Source organism: Aulonocara sp. 'chitande type north' Nkhata Bay, linkage group LG17 (genome assembly GCF_057382095.1).
Source record: "Aulonocara sp. 'chitande type north' Nkhata Bay isolate Kocher_YH1m ecotype deep benthic linkage group LG17, A_spYH_male_GT1.1, whole genome shotgun sequence".
NCBI classification, from domain to species: domain Eukaryota; kingdom Metazoa; phylum Chordata; class Actinopteri; order Cichliformes; family Cichlidae; genus Aulonocara; species Aulonocara sp. 'chitande type north' Nkhata Bay.
The window spans coordinates 17,134,862-17,149,968 of NC_141360.1; the positions used below are offsets into that span (position 1 = coordinate 17,134,862).

General features: G+C 39.3%; 1 protein-coding gene across 2 annotated transcripts in view; it reads left to right on the forward strand.

The window, feature by feature from the left end:
• Positions 1-15,107, forward strand: part of nfic (nuclear factor I/C) — a 36,944-nt gene that overhangs the window by 10,293 nt on the left and 11,544 nt on the right. For both annotated transcript variants that reach the window (XM_086268322.1, XM_086268323.1), the window contains exons 2-10: positions 1,655-1,825; positions 2,241-2,417; positions 4,553-4,736; positions 5,806-5,880; positions 6,295-6,369; positions 7,420-7,552; positions 10,598-10,719; positions 13,537-13,650; positions 13,812-13,969. In XM_086268322.1, the coding sequence (XP_086124448.1) occupies positions 1,655-1,825; positions 2,241-2,417; positions 4,553-4,736; positions 5,806-5,880; positions 6,295-6,369; positions 7,420-7,552; positions 10,598-10,719; positions 13,537-13,650; positions 13,812-13,969 (1,209 nt within the window). The remainder of the gene's footprint in view (positions 1-1,654; positions 1,826-2,240; positions 2,418-4,552; positions 4,737-5,805; positions 5,881-6,294; positions 6,370-7,419; positions 7,553-10,597; positions 10,720-13,536; positions 13,651-13,811; positions 13,970-15,107) is intronic.

The following is a 15,107-nucleotide window of genomic DNA, read 5'->3' on the forward strand; positions in this document are numbered from 1 at the left end:
AGGCTGCTGAGGGCTTCCATGAATAATTGAGTTTTTCTTCTTCAGTCACCTTTTTTTCACTCACTGTGTGTTCATACACCTCTCTGCATTTAATTATTAGTTATTAGTAATATCTGGCTCTCTTTCATCGCATGTTTTTGTCCTGTCTTCATCTGCTCACTGTCAGATCCCTGAGGCTGTTTCTGCTGAAGGTTTCTTCCTGTTTAAAGGGAGTTTTTCTTTCCCACAAGGAGCTTGTTGGGGGTTTTCTCTCTTTTTCTTGTATTATTGTAGGGTCGTTATCTTACAGTATAAAGCACTTTGAGGCAAGTGTTGTTGTTATTTGGCGCTATATAAGTAAAATTTAATTGACTGAATGTGGCACACAGACAATCTTTGTCTGGCTAGGTTGTAAGGGAAAAAATGCTTTTTTCACTCAATGATCTGAAACTCAATTTATAATTTTTATTTAACCTCCTAGGACCTGGCGTCCACATATGTGGACATTTGGGTTATTTAGACCAAAATACTCAATTTAGCTCTACAAGGGCCTGGTATCCACTTACGAGGACATTATACTGCTACTGTTCTATCGAAATTTTAAATGAATATCCTCATATGTGGCTCTCATTTCTCTTAGAAACAAAAATCAGGTAAAAAAAAAAATCTGGTAATTCTTTGTTTTTACATTCATCGGGCCCCAGTCAGCCCAAATATCAAAGAGAAATTTGGAATGAATGGCCACTTTTACCATTGTGTGCCTTCCAAGAGTTACATGGTTACCCCTACAAGTCTGTATTAGTTTAGAGTGAATCGCTTTGAAATGTGTAGATATGGAAAACATTGTTTTTCTAAGTATTTAAATTGAAGTGGAGCTATTATGCTTTTTCCTAAATTGCCATAAATACACTGTTACAATGACACACGGTGTCCCATTATTTTTATTCATTTTTATTTTTGTTAATTATTTTTATTCTGATTACATTCAAAACAGTGGAGCTGTTTCACACAAGTCTCATGCATGCTCTTTTTTGACCCTGTTTTTCCACTGTATCAAGATTTGGAACAGCTACATTGTTCCTGAAAACATCTATTTTTTTACCTTTAAAAAAACATAATTACTGCTCTCTGATACATTGAAAAGAAAGCAGTAAGGCTATTAAAGAAGAATCAGACCTATAGGCTTGGTCATCTGGTACTGGTACTGACATGACTTGAAGAGTGCAGTCTTCTACTGTGAAGTGTGCTGCTTGTGCTCTGGGATATTGCTGTAGGCTGACTGTTGCAATGTACCCAAATGCTACATTCTGTTAATGTGAAAGAGGATCTCTAAACGTTTTAATAGCACGTTTTATATGTCTGGATCTGATACACTTAATTTCTCAGAAAACCATATTCCTTATTTTTTCATATAAAATTAGCTTATATATCATAGAGACTGTTAGTATGTGCGTCTTATCCAGATGTGTAAAATGTCAGTGTTCTGTCTTGCTGCTGATGCACAAGTCAAATCTAAACAATGTAGGCAAAATATTCAAGAAGCAGATTCATTGTTAAGGGTTTCGTTACCAGTATATCGTTAGTATCCAAAGCTACATGTCCTACTCTTTGTGTTTGAGTTTTAGTGGTTTAGTTACTGATTGCTGAGTCTGTACTGTGTGTCTCTATCATCCAGGATGAGTTCCATCCGTTCATTGAGGCTCTGCTACCCCAGGTTCGTGCCTTTGCCTACACGTGGTTTAACCTCCAGGCCAGGAAAAGGAAGTACTTCAAAAAACATGAGAAGAGGATGACTAAAGAAGAAGAGAGAGCTGTCAAAGATGAACTACTTGGGGAGAAGGCAGAGGTGGTATAAGTATATTGGATAACTGAAATAAGCACTACTTTTTTTTATTTTAAAAAGTTTTTTTTTAACTTTTTAAATTCTAATAATTTTAATTCCAAATCACACAACAGTTGCCTCAAGGTGCTTTATATTGTAAGGTAAAGACCCTGCAATAACACAAAGAAAACAGAAAACAAAAATCACAACAATCAGACGACCCCCTATGAGCAAGCACTTACTGGTGACAGTGGGGAGTTTGGGGAGTTTTTAGGACACCCTGATAATAATGAATTACAGTAGTCTGATTTTTATATTTAGCAATCAATGTTTTATATCATACCCATATTATATTGCATCTTCCCCAATTACACTAAGAATATGCTAGAACAAAGCTGACTTGTTCAGTTAGAGTTTCTGTTTCTTATTCTGTTCCTAGGTGAAACAGAAGTGGGCCAGTCGTCTTTTGGCTAAGCTAAGAAAGGATATTAGACCTGAATGCAGGGAAGACTTTGTCCTATCAATCACCGGGAAGAAAGCTGCATGTTGTGTCTTATCAAACCCTGACCAGAAAGGCAAAATGAGACGCATAGACTGTCTCCGACAAGCTGACAAGGTAAATTAAAAAGTTGGTTTGTATTTTCTTTTGGCTGGAGAGATAGAAATGCAGATAGTTTTTCTAACCCCAGACTAAAATTGCTGTCAAAGATGTGAAATATCAAGCAGTTTTTAATTAATTAAACTAACTCAGTCTAACTCAGACTAGCAGTGACATCAACTTTGCCGTCGAAGGTAAGTTTATTTACCTACTGTTTGTACTTGTAGCCGGCTTGTTTCTGCCTGAACTGCACAATCGCTGCTGTGAGTGGGTTTAACAGCTGATTTTCCTTGTCTTATGAATGCTATTTTCCATGACTTTTTCATTAAAAAGGTTTTTGTGACAATGCAAGGTTGTATCAGGTTTTTGTTTTTCATGATTTTACATCAAACATGAGGCTAGCAAGAAAAATATATGAACTAACAAAAGTGACCTTCAGCAGAACCAGACTTAGACAGGGAGGTTTGTTTTATGTGTCTCTGTAAAGCACTTTGAATCACCTTGCTGTTGAATTGTGCTATATAAATAAACTTGCCTTGCCTAATTAAAGGAGGTCAAACAACTCACAGCAGCTGAAAATTGGTGGTTAAATATTATAACCTTTCTACTTTTTAAAGATTTCTGATTTTTAGTTAAGAAACTGTCTTATAAATATACCATCACCATACTGTCCGTGCCCCTGAACCCTCTGTTCCACCTCTCCCCGTACGTCCTTAAATTTAGTTACAGCTTTTTCTGTTTATTTTTATATTGTAATGAATTGTATCGCCCGTGTGTACACATTTATCTTTGTGATAGAATAGAATAGAATAGCATAGAATTCAACTTTATTGTCATTGCACATGCACAGGTACAGGGCAACGAAATGCAGTTTGCATCCATCCAGAAGTGCTTTAGTGATATAGATATATTACAATATATATTAGCAATAATATAGATATGTGAGTATATTACAGAAATGGGTCTATTATGGTATGTTATAATGTACACGGTATGAAGTATGTTGTGAATATTCTATAACTATAAGTATGTACAGGCTGTAGTGAGTACAAGCTATGAACAGGCTATGAACAGGATATAAATATGAAAAACTATACAGAATATGAAATAAATAACTTTACAGAAATCTGAGATATACAGCTATACAGAAATGGGAACTATGCAAGTTGTAAACAGTTGTAGGATTAAAAATTATCGAATGTACAGAATGATTATTTACACAGAGCTATACAGTAGTTCAGTTAAGATAAGTGAGATATAATTCCTACAGAGGCTATATAAAGTGCTAGTGGTTGTGAGTGGTGGTTCAGTCCATGTTATTATTGTGTGTTTGAGGGTACAGTTGTCCATTGTGATCATACAAAAGAGGGTTTTCAGGGAATACTGTTAAATGTACAGTTTTTATACCATATATCAGAACAAGATGTTTAGTGGGATTAAAGTGGTGGGTGGGTTCATTTCCATTTTCAAAGAAGCCAGTTGAGTCTAATAACAGATGAAGTCAGAGCAAGTCAATGTGTTAAAAAGTTAGATTGCCAGTTGTTGATCATCATTATTTTAATGGTTGGAAAAGCTAGTGAATTTTTTAGGCTCTGATCTTTAATTGTATTTGTGATCTTCCTGTTCAAACATTGCCTCAAAAAAAGGCCTGAAAGTGGGTTGATGGACCATTTTATATCTTGAAAAGTATTTGATATATGACGCTAAAATCAGAGACAGTCAAGCAAAATAGCGAATCAAAATCATAGCCTTTATGAAACTTGTAATACAATTTTAGTTAACCCTGAAGTTGGCTTAATAAAATTAGGAAATGCTAAATTTATAGCTAACTGTTTGCTTCATTGCCTGTGCCTGTATTGGTTCTCTCTGGGTATTATGGCTTCCTTACACAATCCAAAGACATGCTTGCAAGGTTAATTAGTGAATCTAAATTGGTTACAATTCTGAATATGTTCGCCCTGTGATAAAATGGGGCTCTGTATGTACCCTGCCTGTCAGTCTCTGATAGTCCGTAACTCTGTGTCTTAAGCGGTCAAGGAAAAGGATGGATGCTTGGCCCATTCAGGGGACCAGTTTCACACTAAACATAGCAAAAGTGAGACTCATGTTTTTAGTCAGACATAAGTGGGGTTTTTTTGCTTTGTTTTTCCAAGGTGTGGAGATTAGACCTGGTGATGGTTATCCTTTTTAAAGGAATCCCACTGGAAAGCACAGATGGTGAACGGCTGGTGAAAGGAGGCCAGTGCTCCAATCCAGTCCTCTGTGTCCAGCCTCGACACATCTCTGTCTCTGTCAAGGAGCTCGACCTCTACCTTGCTTACTATGTGCAAGAGAGAGGTATGCACTACATACTACATACTTCAACATTGCTGTTCATGCTGACTTTCATGTATACATTTAGATATAGTAGACCTCTGGTAATATTAGATAAAATATGAGATTGCTACATGGTGACGATGCATCGTGCATCTTGTTGTAAAGAAGAAAAAAAACTTCTTTCTTTCAAGATTCTCTGTTCTACATTTCTATTAAATCAAAATTTGTTCTTATGATTTCAGGATATCCTGGAAAGTTTAACTTTCCTCACTTTAAAATGCCGTTCTGTATTCTCTATGTGTTAGTTTGGTATTAGTGTCAGAACAGTGTTCATCTGTTAGCCACAGATGTCGAATAATTTGTGTTAAATGCAAACACACGTTAATCATTGTCAGAACCTGTACTGGTGTGAAATTTAACATTAGTCCCCAAATGGGAAAAAAACCCCTTAAATTAACATTTAACATTAAATAGATATGTTCTGCAAGTCTTAAGAGACTTTTTTATGTTGTACTATAATTTAGGACAAATGCTGCACTTTCTAATGTTAAGAAAATAATTATGATAATTGAGTTAGAATAAATTAAAGATTTAATGTATGAATAACAATGCAAAATGGTGACTTTCATTAATAAACAGGTTATAAAAGGTGGATGGTGATCACATGCCTGTTTGCCTGGTGTATTTGAATAAAACTGTTGTGTTGCTAAATAGAAAATGAACATGAGTGATCTTATTTAACACATTGAACAAATCAAGAAAATCTGCCATGAAAATGGTTTTCAGTCACAAAATATGCAGTTAGTATGTTAAAATATGCCCTCTGCTGGTTTTGGATGAGCATGTCAGTTAAGAACAAACAAACAAACAACAAAAAACAATATGCAATACATATCCATTCTGTGTTTTTACTGCATCTTTAAACTTTTTTGAGGATGGAGCTAACAATATTTAAATATGCTTGTTCTTATATTTTCCTATAAGAAAGAATATATTGGCTGACCTACTTTGCTTGTTGAAATTGCTGAAATCTTGTTCTGTTCTCTGCCTCATCCACAAACACTGTCTCACTCTCGCTCTCTCCTTTCAGAGGCCGAGCAGAGCAGCAGTCCCAGTCGCACTGGTGTGGGTTCTGATCAGGAGGACAGTCGAACTGCCACCATGGGTAATGTAAAGTATATTTCTTTATTTTTCTTTAATCTGTTTACATATCTCTATATGTCTCTATCAGGTAATATGATCAGATAAAATAAATATCTTGTACATAAACAGTCTAATTTGCTAGAGCATGGGTTGACTTCTTAGACACAAAGTAACAACAAAGACTGCAGTATTCTGAGCTGTGCCTTGTATTTACAAGTTTTAAATGCTGTTATTAATATTTATTACAAGCGGAAACATGGACCTGTATAAATTAAGAAAACTACCCAATCTATCAGTTATATTTTTGCTTTGGACTGCAAAGACCAAATAAGCTATTTAGGCAATTAAACATCAAGATCCAAAGTGTAATTATATAAATACTACCTTAGTTTATCTATTTTCTTAGTGTGTAACTGCTGCTGTTTTATTTTTGCAGATGGTCCAGAGTTCCAGGAGAGTTTTGTAACATCAGGAGTTTTTAGTGTTACTGAGCTTGTTCAGGTCTCGAGAAGTAAGCCTGCTTTACCATTATGTTTACCTTTACACAGCTACGCTACCTTTGGCAGTGTTCTTACAGAGGCTAGTATTGTCATTGTAACACCAACCCTTCTTTAGCTCTGTCTTGACAGATTTGGTTTAAATATTTGAATTTGAAAAATGTTGAAGGGCATATTATTCTTGGACTAGTTTGAGAATATAAGAACAAAATGCAAGTGCAATTTCAAGTTGTTTTTATGATGTCAATTGAGGCAGCAGTGCAGTTTATTAATCAGAAGGTTGGTGGTTTGAACCCTGACTGCTCCAGTCTGTATACCAAATGTCCTTGGGCAAGGTACTGAACCCCAGGTTGCTTTCTGATGCATTCCTCAGAGTGTGAATGTTCAATAGGAAGCACTTATATGTAGAAGGGTGAGTGAGATATGCTGTATGAAGTGCTTTGAGTGCTCAAGTAAAGTAGAAAAGCACAGCATTTCTAATTTGTTGGCCTTATTTTTTGGTAAGATATGGTAACAACAGGATATCCATATCCGATTTTCACCCTCATTTAGCTGTTTATAGCGCCTTTGTCTCCTGGGGGTGGAGAACATGTCATGGTGGAGTACATCAATCCTATCAGGATAGTTTGATCTCAGGATAAAAGTGGACCCACAGAACAACTCAAGTCATTTCCTCTAAATTGAATTTCTAAACATGTGGAATCAAACCACACTGTCTCTTTTATTAACCATGTAAAATATTCAAACAGAAAACATTTACAGCCTTTTGTCTTGTTTTGTTTTTATTCGTGACCTTTAAAAGTAAACTGATCTGGTATGACTGGTGATCTGAACTAAGTGGGGGAGGCCATAGCAAAATCTTAAGTGTTGACTGTGAAAGTCAGTGAATTACATGTACATGATTAACAAAGCTTTCCTTGCTGCTTTGTGAGTAGATATAATGAAATCTAGATAGGAAATTAAAGACTAGTCAATTAGCACAGTATTGGGCTTTGCCACACACTTTGTGTACCTGATATTCTGTTTTAAGTGCGTAACTCATAATCTGTCTTTTTCCCATGTAGCTCCCGTTGTAACAGGAGTAGGGCCTGGTTTCTCTGTGGGGGAGCTCCAGGGTCATCTGGCCTATGATCTCAACCAGTCTGTTAACCAGCCAGTCAGTCTCAGACGATCACTGGCCAGCACCTCATCCAGCGGGTATTTTTCACACACACACACACACACACACACACACACACACACACACACACACACACACACACACACACACACACACACACACACACACACTAGTTTTCATGTCTTACTGAGCACATCTAATTGACATAATGCTTTCCCTAGCCGCTTGCCCTAACCATGAAAAATGAATGCCTAAACATAATTGTAACACTGATACTTAAACCACATTTTGAGCCTCAAAAATGTCTTCAAACCTGCGGGTTTGCATTTTGTCCCCATAAGGGACTGTACAATTTTCTGTCCTCACAAAGATGCCTAAACATGCACACACAAACAGGGTTGTAAATGGAGACTTCAATTTCTGGTGAATGTTCAAGCACATAAAAGGCAAAATGCAAGTGCACATTAAAATATAGGAGAACGAAAACAAATACATAGAAAGATAATAAAGGGACAACCAGGAGGCATGTACTCTGAGAGCATAAGATGGGTCTATGCCTAAAGCTGCTCAGTCAGATTTTTTGACATATAAAGGATGATGCCTATATACTGCACATATACTGTACTGTACTGTACATTTATGTATGCCTGCAGGTAAGGCTGGGCACTGAAAGCCGACTGAAAATTTTCAGAAATATTATCAAAAAGATTGGACCGACTTGCTGAAATATAAGTCTTTTCAACTTTAAAAACTTTTGAATAGAAGGTGGCTGATAAATATTTAGAGCAATTGCACTTCTGCAAGGTAGAGGTTTACACTTACACTGTAAAAGTGTAAGTGATGACAAGTGATGTGTGAGAGTTGTAGGTTTTTGAGGTTTACCTTTTTAATTCTTTGGAAAAAAGATGGAAGTAGGGAATCCATTTGTCCAATAATCCTGTCTATTTTAAAACGGATTCACTGGGAAGGATGAGCAGCCAAGAAATGGTACAGAGACTCATCCCCTGACTGCAGTTACTGTAGGCTCTGATGTCTGTTTGCAGTAAGATTCATGTAAACAGTGCTGTGAGGTATGGCAGGATACCCCTGAGAAAAATACCTCAGTGATCATCTTGTTTAGCCCACTGCTGCTTTAGTTTCCCTGTCCTTGTTTAACCTTTCTAACACTTCAGCCTTTGTTTTATTGGAGAGCACAGTTTTCTGAATTGCTCATTTAAATCACATTTAATAGGATAAAGTAGCTTTAAGAATTTATTCAAGCAAAAGTCTCTTTCTTTAAGGCCGTGTTTTGCTCTTTGCTCTCTTACTATTTTCTTACTTTTTTCACTGTAGGTACAGAAACACCTTTAGTCATTGACCCCAATACAAAAATAAACTTTCTATAGTACATTTGTGCCAAAAATAAGATAAAGCTCAGACAAGCCTGTATCTGTGCTGAAGGGTTAATGTTAGGCAGTAATAAATGAGCAACTACCACAGGAAAGACTGGCAGAATTTCTTCTTTGTCACAGTGAAGAATTAGTCAGCTTTTCATTCAGTCGGCCTGGTAAACACACGTCTGTGGCAAACTTTTGATTTCCCCGGCCATATCACACACACATATCTGCACAATTTGCAAGTTTGCTCACTTACAAAGAAGGATTGGAAGAAAATGCTGCAGTCAGATGAAACCAGATTTGACCTCTTTGACATCAGCTCCGCCCGCCATGTTTGGAGGCAGAAAAAGGTTGAATGTGACTCAAAGAACATCATCCGCACAATCAAACACAGAGTTGGAAACATCATAGTTTGGCCTGTTTTTCTGCTAAAGATGATTTCACAATAAAATCTTGGATGAGAACCTCCTTCTCTCAGCCAGGATGTTGATGAGATGAAGCACATTAAGGTGGTGAAAGCTAAAGCTTCCAGTTTCTAAGCAACAGCCAAGAAACCTAAAGGATTTAGAGAGAGTGTGTGAAGAGGAGTAGGCCGAAATCCCTCCTGGGATGTGTGTAAACCTGGTAACCAAATACAAGAAACTTCTTCCTGCATGTAGCAGTAAGAAGTAGCTCAGGAGGTATCTCCTGATAAGACAGTTGGTGCTTCGATCCCTGACTCACCCCAGTGGGCATGCCAAATGTCCTTGGACAAAGTTGCTCTTGCATCCATCGGAGCATGAATGTGTGTGAACGTTAGTTAGTAAGCACTTAAAAGCATAGAAGAAAGTGCTTGTACGATTGGGTGAATGTAGCATTTTTGTATAAAGCGCTCTGAGTGCTCTGGAAGAGTAGACACGTGCTATATAAGAATCAGACAATTTACCATTCTTGCTGGTTTACTCATCCACTAAGTACTAAGTCATGTTGTTCTTGAGAATCAAATACTTTTTTCACAATGACGTGAAAATCCGTTCAGAACTTTTATTTAATGTGTTTTCCTGTTTGACGTTCTGTCGCTCTCCATCAGAACAAAACTGTCATAAAAACGAGAAACCGTTCATTTCTTTCTAAGTGGGCAGACTTGCAAATTCAGCAGGAGATGAAAGAATGTGTCCAGTTGAATGTTTTTATTCACTAGGCATCTTAAGTTTGCAACAAGTATTCATTGGAAAATCAATTGCACTTAGGAGGAACATTAAGTGTGCAGTGTGTTATTGTGCGGACTAAAATCAGTATATGGTTGGAAAAGTAAGAAACACCACTTATTCTTTACAGAATTTATCTGACATGATAACAGTACACAATAGTTTACAGAAATGTTTTTTTGATTCTTGCCCTTTTTTGGCTTTATTTAATAATATTAATAATATTTAATAGTGACAGTTGAGACTGACAGGAAAGCAGAGAGAGAGAGGGGGGGGGGGGGGGGGGGGGAGACATGCAGCAAAGGCCAGAAAGGCCCAGAAATGGTTAAATGAAAATGGGCTGCCAGGGTTGGATTGTAAATGATTTGGGTCTCTGAATGAAACGGGAAACAGTAATGCTGCTAAAAAGCAAGTTGACTTCAGCCCACACACAGGTCCTTATGGCCTCCCAGTAATCTTATCTTATGCATTTTAACACTGGACTATGCTTGATCTCCTCACATGGTGCTCAGTGAAACCAGGATCCTAAATGTGTGAGCATCTCTCTATGTGTCTTCAGGAGTAAACGTCATAAGTCTGGCTCTATAGAGGAAGAGGCTGATAGTCCAGGTGGGGAGTATTACCATTCACCTTCCTCACCAGCCAGCAGCTCCAGGAACTGGACTGATGACATGGAAGGAGGTAAGACTACCATATCGACTTTCCTATTTACAGTCATGCTGCTGAACAGATTAGGGCCAGGTTTACTAATACATTGCACCATCACAAACGGGTTTTTGGCATTTAAAAAAATATTGTTGCTGGCTCAGCAGATACCTTCTATACATTGCAATGAAGGGCGCGCTGCATCACTGACTACAAGAAGGACAACACAGTCAGTGTTCAGCCCACTGCATCTCTTGCAGACGAGCTTAACAACTTCTATGCTCGTTTTGACGCAGACAACAGATCTGTTGTCTGCGTCAGAATCCTCTACCCTCAGGAGGACAGTGAGGCTGCAACTTTAACTCTGAAAACAGAAGCTGTGAGATGGACCTTTAAAAAGGTCAATCCTTACAAAGCTCCGGGACCGGACGGCATCCCAGGCCGGCTACTCAGAGTGTGTGCAGACGAGCTGGCAGAGGTGTTCACCAACATCTTCAACCTCTCCCTGAGGCAGTCAGTGGTCCCCACGTCCCTCAAAGCATCCACCATCATTCCCGTTCCCAAAAAATCAGTGGTCTCCTGTCTGAATGACTACCGTCCTGTTGCACTGACATCCGTCATCATGAAGTGCCTGGAGCGGCTGGTCAAAAGTCACATCTGCTCCTTCCTCCCTGACACACTGGACCCTCTTCAGTTTGCCTATCAGACAAACAGAGCCACAGAGGATGCCATCGCCCTGGCAACGCACACCACCCTCACTCACCTGGAGAAAGGGAATACATATGCAAGGATACTCTTCATTGACTACAGCTCGGCATTTAACACCATCATCCCCTCAAAACTTGCCACGAAGCTCGTCGACCTTGGGCTGGGAACACCGATCTGCAGATGGATTCTAAGCTTCCTCACAAACAGGCCCCAGGTGGTGAAAGTTGGTAAGCACACCTCCTCATCACTCATCCTAAACACAGGTACGCCACAGGGTTGTGTGCTTAGCCCCCTCCTATATTTCCTGTTCACACACGACTGTGTTGCTAAACACGACTCCAACATCATCATCAAGTTTGCGGATGACACAACCATCATCGGCCTCATCACAGACAATGATGAGACGGCCTATAGAGAGGAGGTGATGGCACTGTACGAGTGGTGTCTGGAAAATAACCTGACTCTCAACATCAGCAAAACTAGAGAGATGATAGTGGACTACCGGAAACAACCAGTCAGAGAACACCAGCCCAGCCATATCAACGGTGTCAAGGTCGAAAGGGTCAGAAGCTTCAAGTTCCTTGGAGTCAACATCACAGAGGACTTCTCCTGGACCCTTCACACAGACACTGCTATCAGGAAAGCTCGCCAGCGGCTTTATTTCCTGAGGAGGCTGAGGAAGTTTGGCATGAACGCCAACATCACCTCAAATTTTTACAGGTGTGCAATTGAGAGCTTGCTGACGAGCTGCATCACAGTTTGGTACAGAAGCTGCTCTGCCAGCAGCCGTAAATCACTACAGAGGGTTGTGAAGGCAGCAGAGCACATCACTGGCACGAGGCTTCCTGCCATTCAGGACATTTATCTCCAGCGATGCCTCCGTAAAGCACACAGCATCATCAAGGACCACAGCCACCCAGCACATCAGCTGTTCTCCTTGTTACCATCTGGCAGACGTTACAGGAGTCTGTCTGCTCGGACTACAAGACTTAAAAACAGTTTTTACCACCAAGCCATACGACACCTCAACCACAACACTCAAACACATACAACACAGTGCACAGGACGCACTCAGAAGCTACTTGCAGCTTCACAAGTACTCTGTTTAATCTGCACTGGTCACTCCACTTTATTGTTATTGTTATTTATATTTAAAAAGTACAATACTGTAATTTTCTGCTGCTCATTCCTGTACAATATCCCATCTGCCCTCCCGTCATATTTCTTTTCAAGATTTTCTTATTTAATCACTAGTGTACATATATTTATATTTATAGATACATATATATTCAGTCATCTTTTCTCTTTTACCACGTCTCTCTAATATTTTGCTCCTTACTATTTTTCTATTTTTTTAATTACTTTATTTTATTTTATTTATTTTATTATATTTTATTATATTTTCTTCTACTGTATCATGCTGCTGAGTGACTGCTGCTCGTCAAACACATTTCATTGCAATGTTGACCCTGTGCTAACTTGCATATGACGAATAAAACTGAAAACTGAAACTGAAAACTGTGCATTTTAATCTGCTTTAGCTTTTGCATCCCACCACATTTATGCTATGTGACTCAGTCAGTCCATATTCTGTGACCGTTGTCTACTCTGGGGGGCTCTGGGAGGGGCTCTTACTGTTATTCTCATTTCCAGCTTCCCACGTATGCACATGGAAGGGCACCAATGCCTGCACTCTTTGCCTTATACTTTCCAAATACCAAAGAAGAACGGCAGACCACGTCTGACATTTAAGAATGACAGGTTCCTCACGCCACTCTAACAAAGTTCTAATCACCGGCGCCTAACCTGGAAATTCTGATTCTAATTTGATGGAGCTGAGTATCACTTACATACAATGTCTTACTTTTTTGGTTAGGTGCCACAAAATGTTTTAAAATGCAACATCAGCACAAAGGGAAACAGTTGGAAAACCTTTCCATTATAAGCCATACAAATACCTGTGGTCTAGTACACAACTGGTTTCTGCTGAGTCAGGATCGTGTGCTTCATGATTATATATTATATTATTTTAAGACCAATTTCTAGAGAAACTAACATAAGTACAAATGACAGAAAATTTTGGGTGCTTTTGTGTGTGTGCGTGCGTGTCTGTGTGTGTGTCTGTGTGTTGTGGGATTCATTTAGGGCTGTCTCCCCCGGTGAAGAAGGCAGAACTGGACAGTCCTTCTCCCCAGGAAGACTCACCAAGAATGGGTTCCTTTACTCAGCACCACCGGCCTGTTATAGCTGTTCACAGTGGTCAGTAGCACACACACACACACACACACACACACACACACACACACACACACACACACACACACACATATATGTGTGTGTGTGTGTTAATGTTAATGTTATATGTTAATTTGTTATTTACTTAAAGGATGCACAGAACAACATGTCATTTTTTTTCTCAGGTCTGTCCCGGAGTCCACATCCCTCCTCATCTCTTCATTTCCCATCTTCCTCCTACTTCCCCCATGGAGCGATCCGTTATCCTCCTCATCTTGCCCAAGACCCTCTAAAGGATCTGGTTTCATTAGCCTGTGACCCTGCCAATCAAACCCCTAGCTCAGTGAGTACATCTAGTCAACACAAGCCAACACACTATTCCCTTTCTCCATTGCACCTCAAGCTAGTATTACATGTATGCTGCAAAAATAAGTACAAATGTTTTTGAAGACAGATATTTCTTGTGCAACCAATTCAATCACCATATTAGCAGTTCCTCCAGACCTGCAGCACTTTGTAACTATAGACAGGGTTGCACATAAGTGGTCCGCAGATGCACATGTGCTGTCAAAATAAAAGACGTGCGCCAGATAAGAAGTTGCAACGCGCGTTTGCGTACATAAGATTTTCTGGAGGAGGACAGACGTTTGTTTAGAACTCTTAAAGATGTCGAAGAAGCAAGCTCCTTTAAGCAATTACTTTGGTGTTCCTCCACCTCCAAAGAAATGTCAGAAGGAGTCCGAACCGCAAAAGAAGCGTGTATTCTCGGAAAAGTGGTTGCAGGAGGTGAGCTGGCATTTGTTTGAAGCCAGAAAATCTTATGTACACAAATGCGCATTGCAACTTCTCATCTGGTGTGCATCTTTTATTTTGACAGCGCATGCGCACCTGCGGACCACTTATGCGCACCCCTGTCTATAGATGGAGAGTGACAATATCTCCACATGTATAAACATAAAAGTAAAAAAAGACACAAAGAGAAGAACTTTGATGCAGCAAGTACTTTTTTTTACATAAAAAAAACCCCTGAATGTGGAGCGGTGAAGGTAGAAGCAAGTCAGGATATGTGTGCGTGAATTAGAGGGAGACAGGAGGAAAGGTGAACATGCAAGGTGTAGAAATATAGAAGGTTAGAAATGAGGACATCAGAAGGACAGCCAGAGAGGCTGAGATAGTTTGGACATGTGCAGGAGAGCGAGTGCGGATATATCAGACAGAGGATGATGATGAAGATGGAGCTGAGAGGCAGGAGGAAAAGAGGAAGACCTCAGAAGATTCATGGATGTAATAAAGGAGCACATGTAGAGGGCTTGTGTGACCAAGGAGGATGCTGGGATAGGGTGAGATGGACGCAGATGATCTGTTGTAGCGACCCGTAAAGGCAGCAACCAAAAGAAAGAGGAAATCGCATCTAATTTTTTATTCCACACTGGATATCCACAGTGCAATGTATAAATTAGACCACTTCCTGTGAGTTCCAG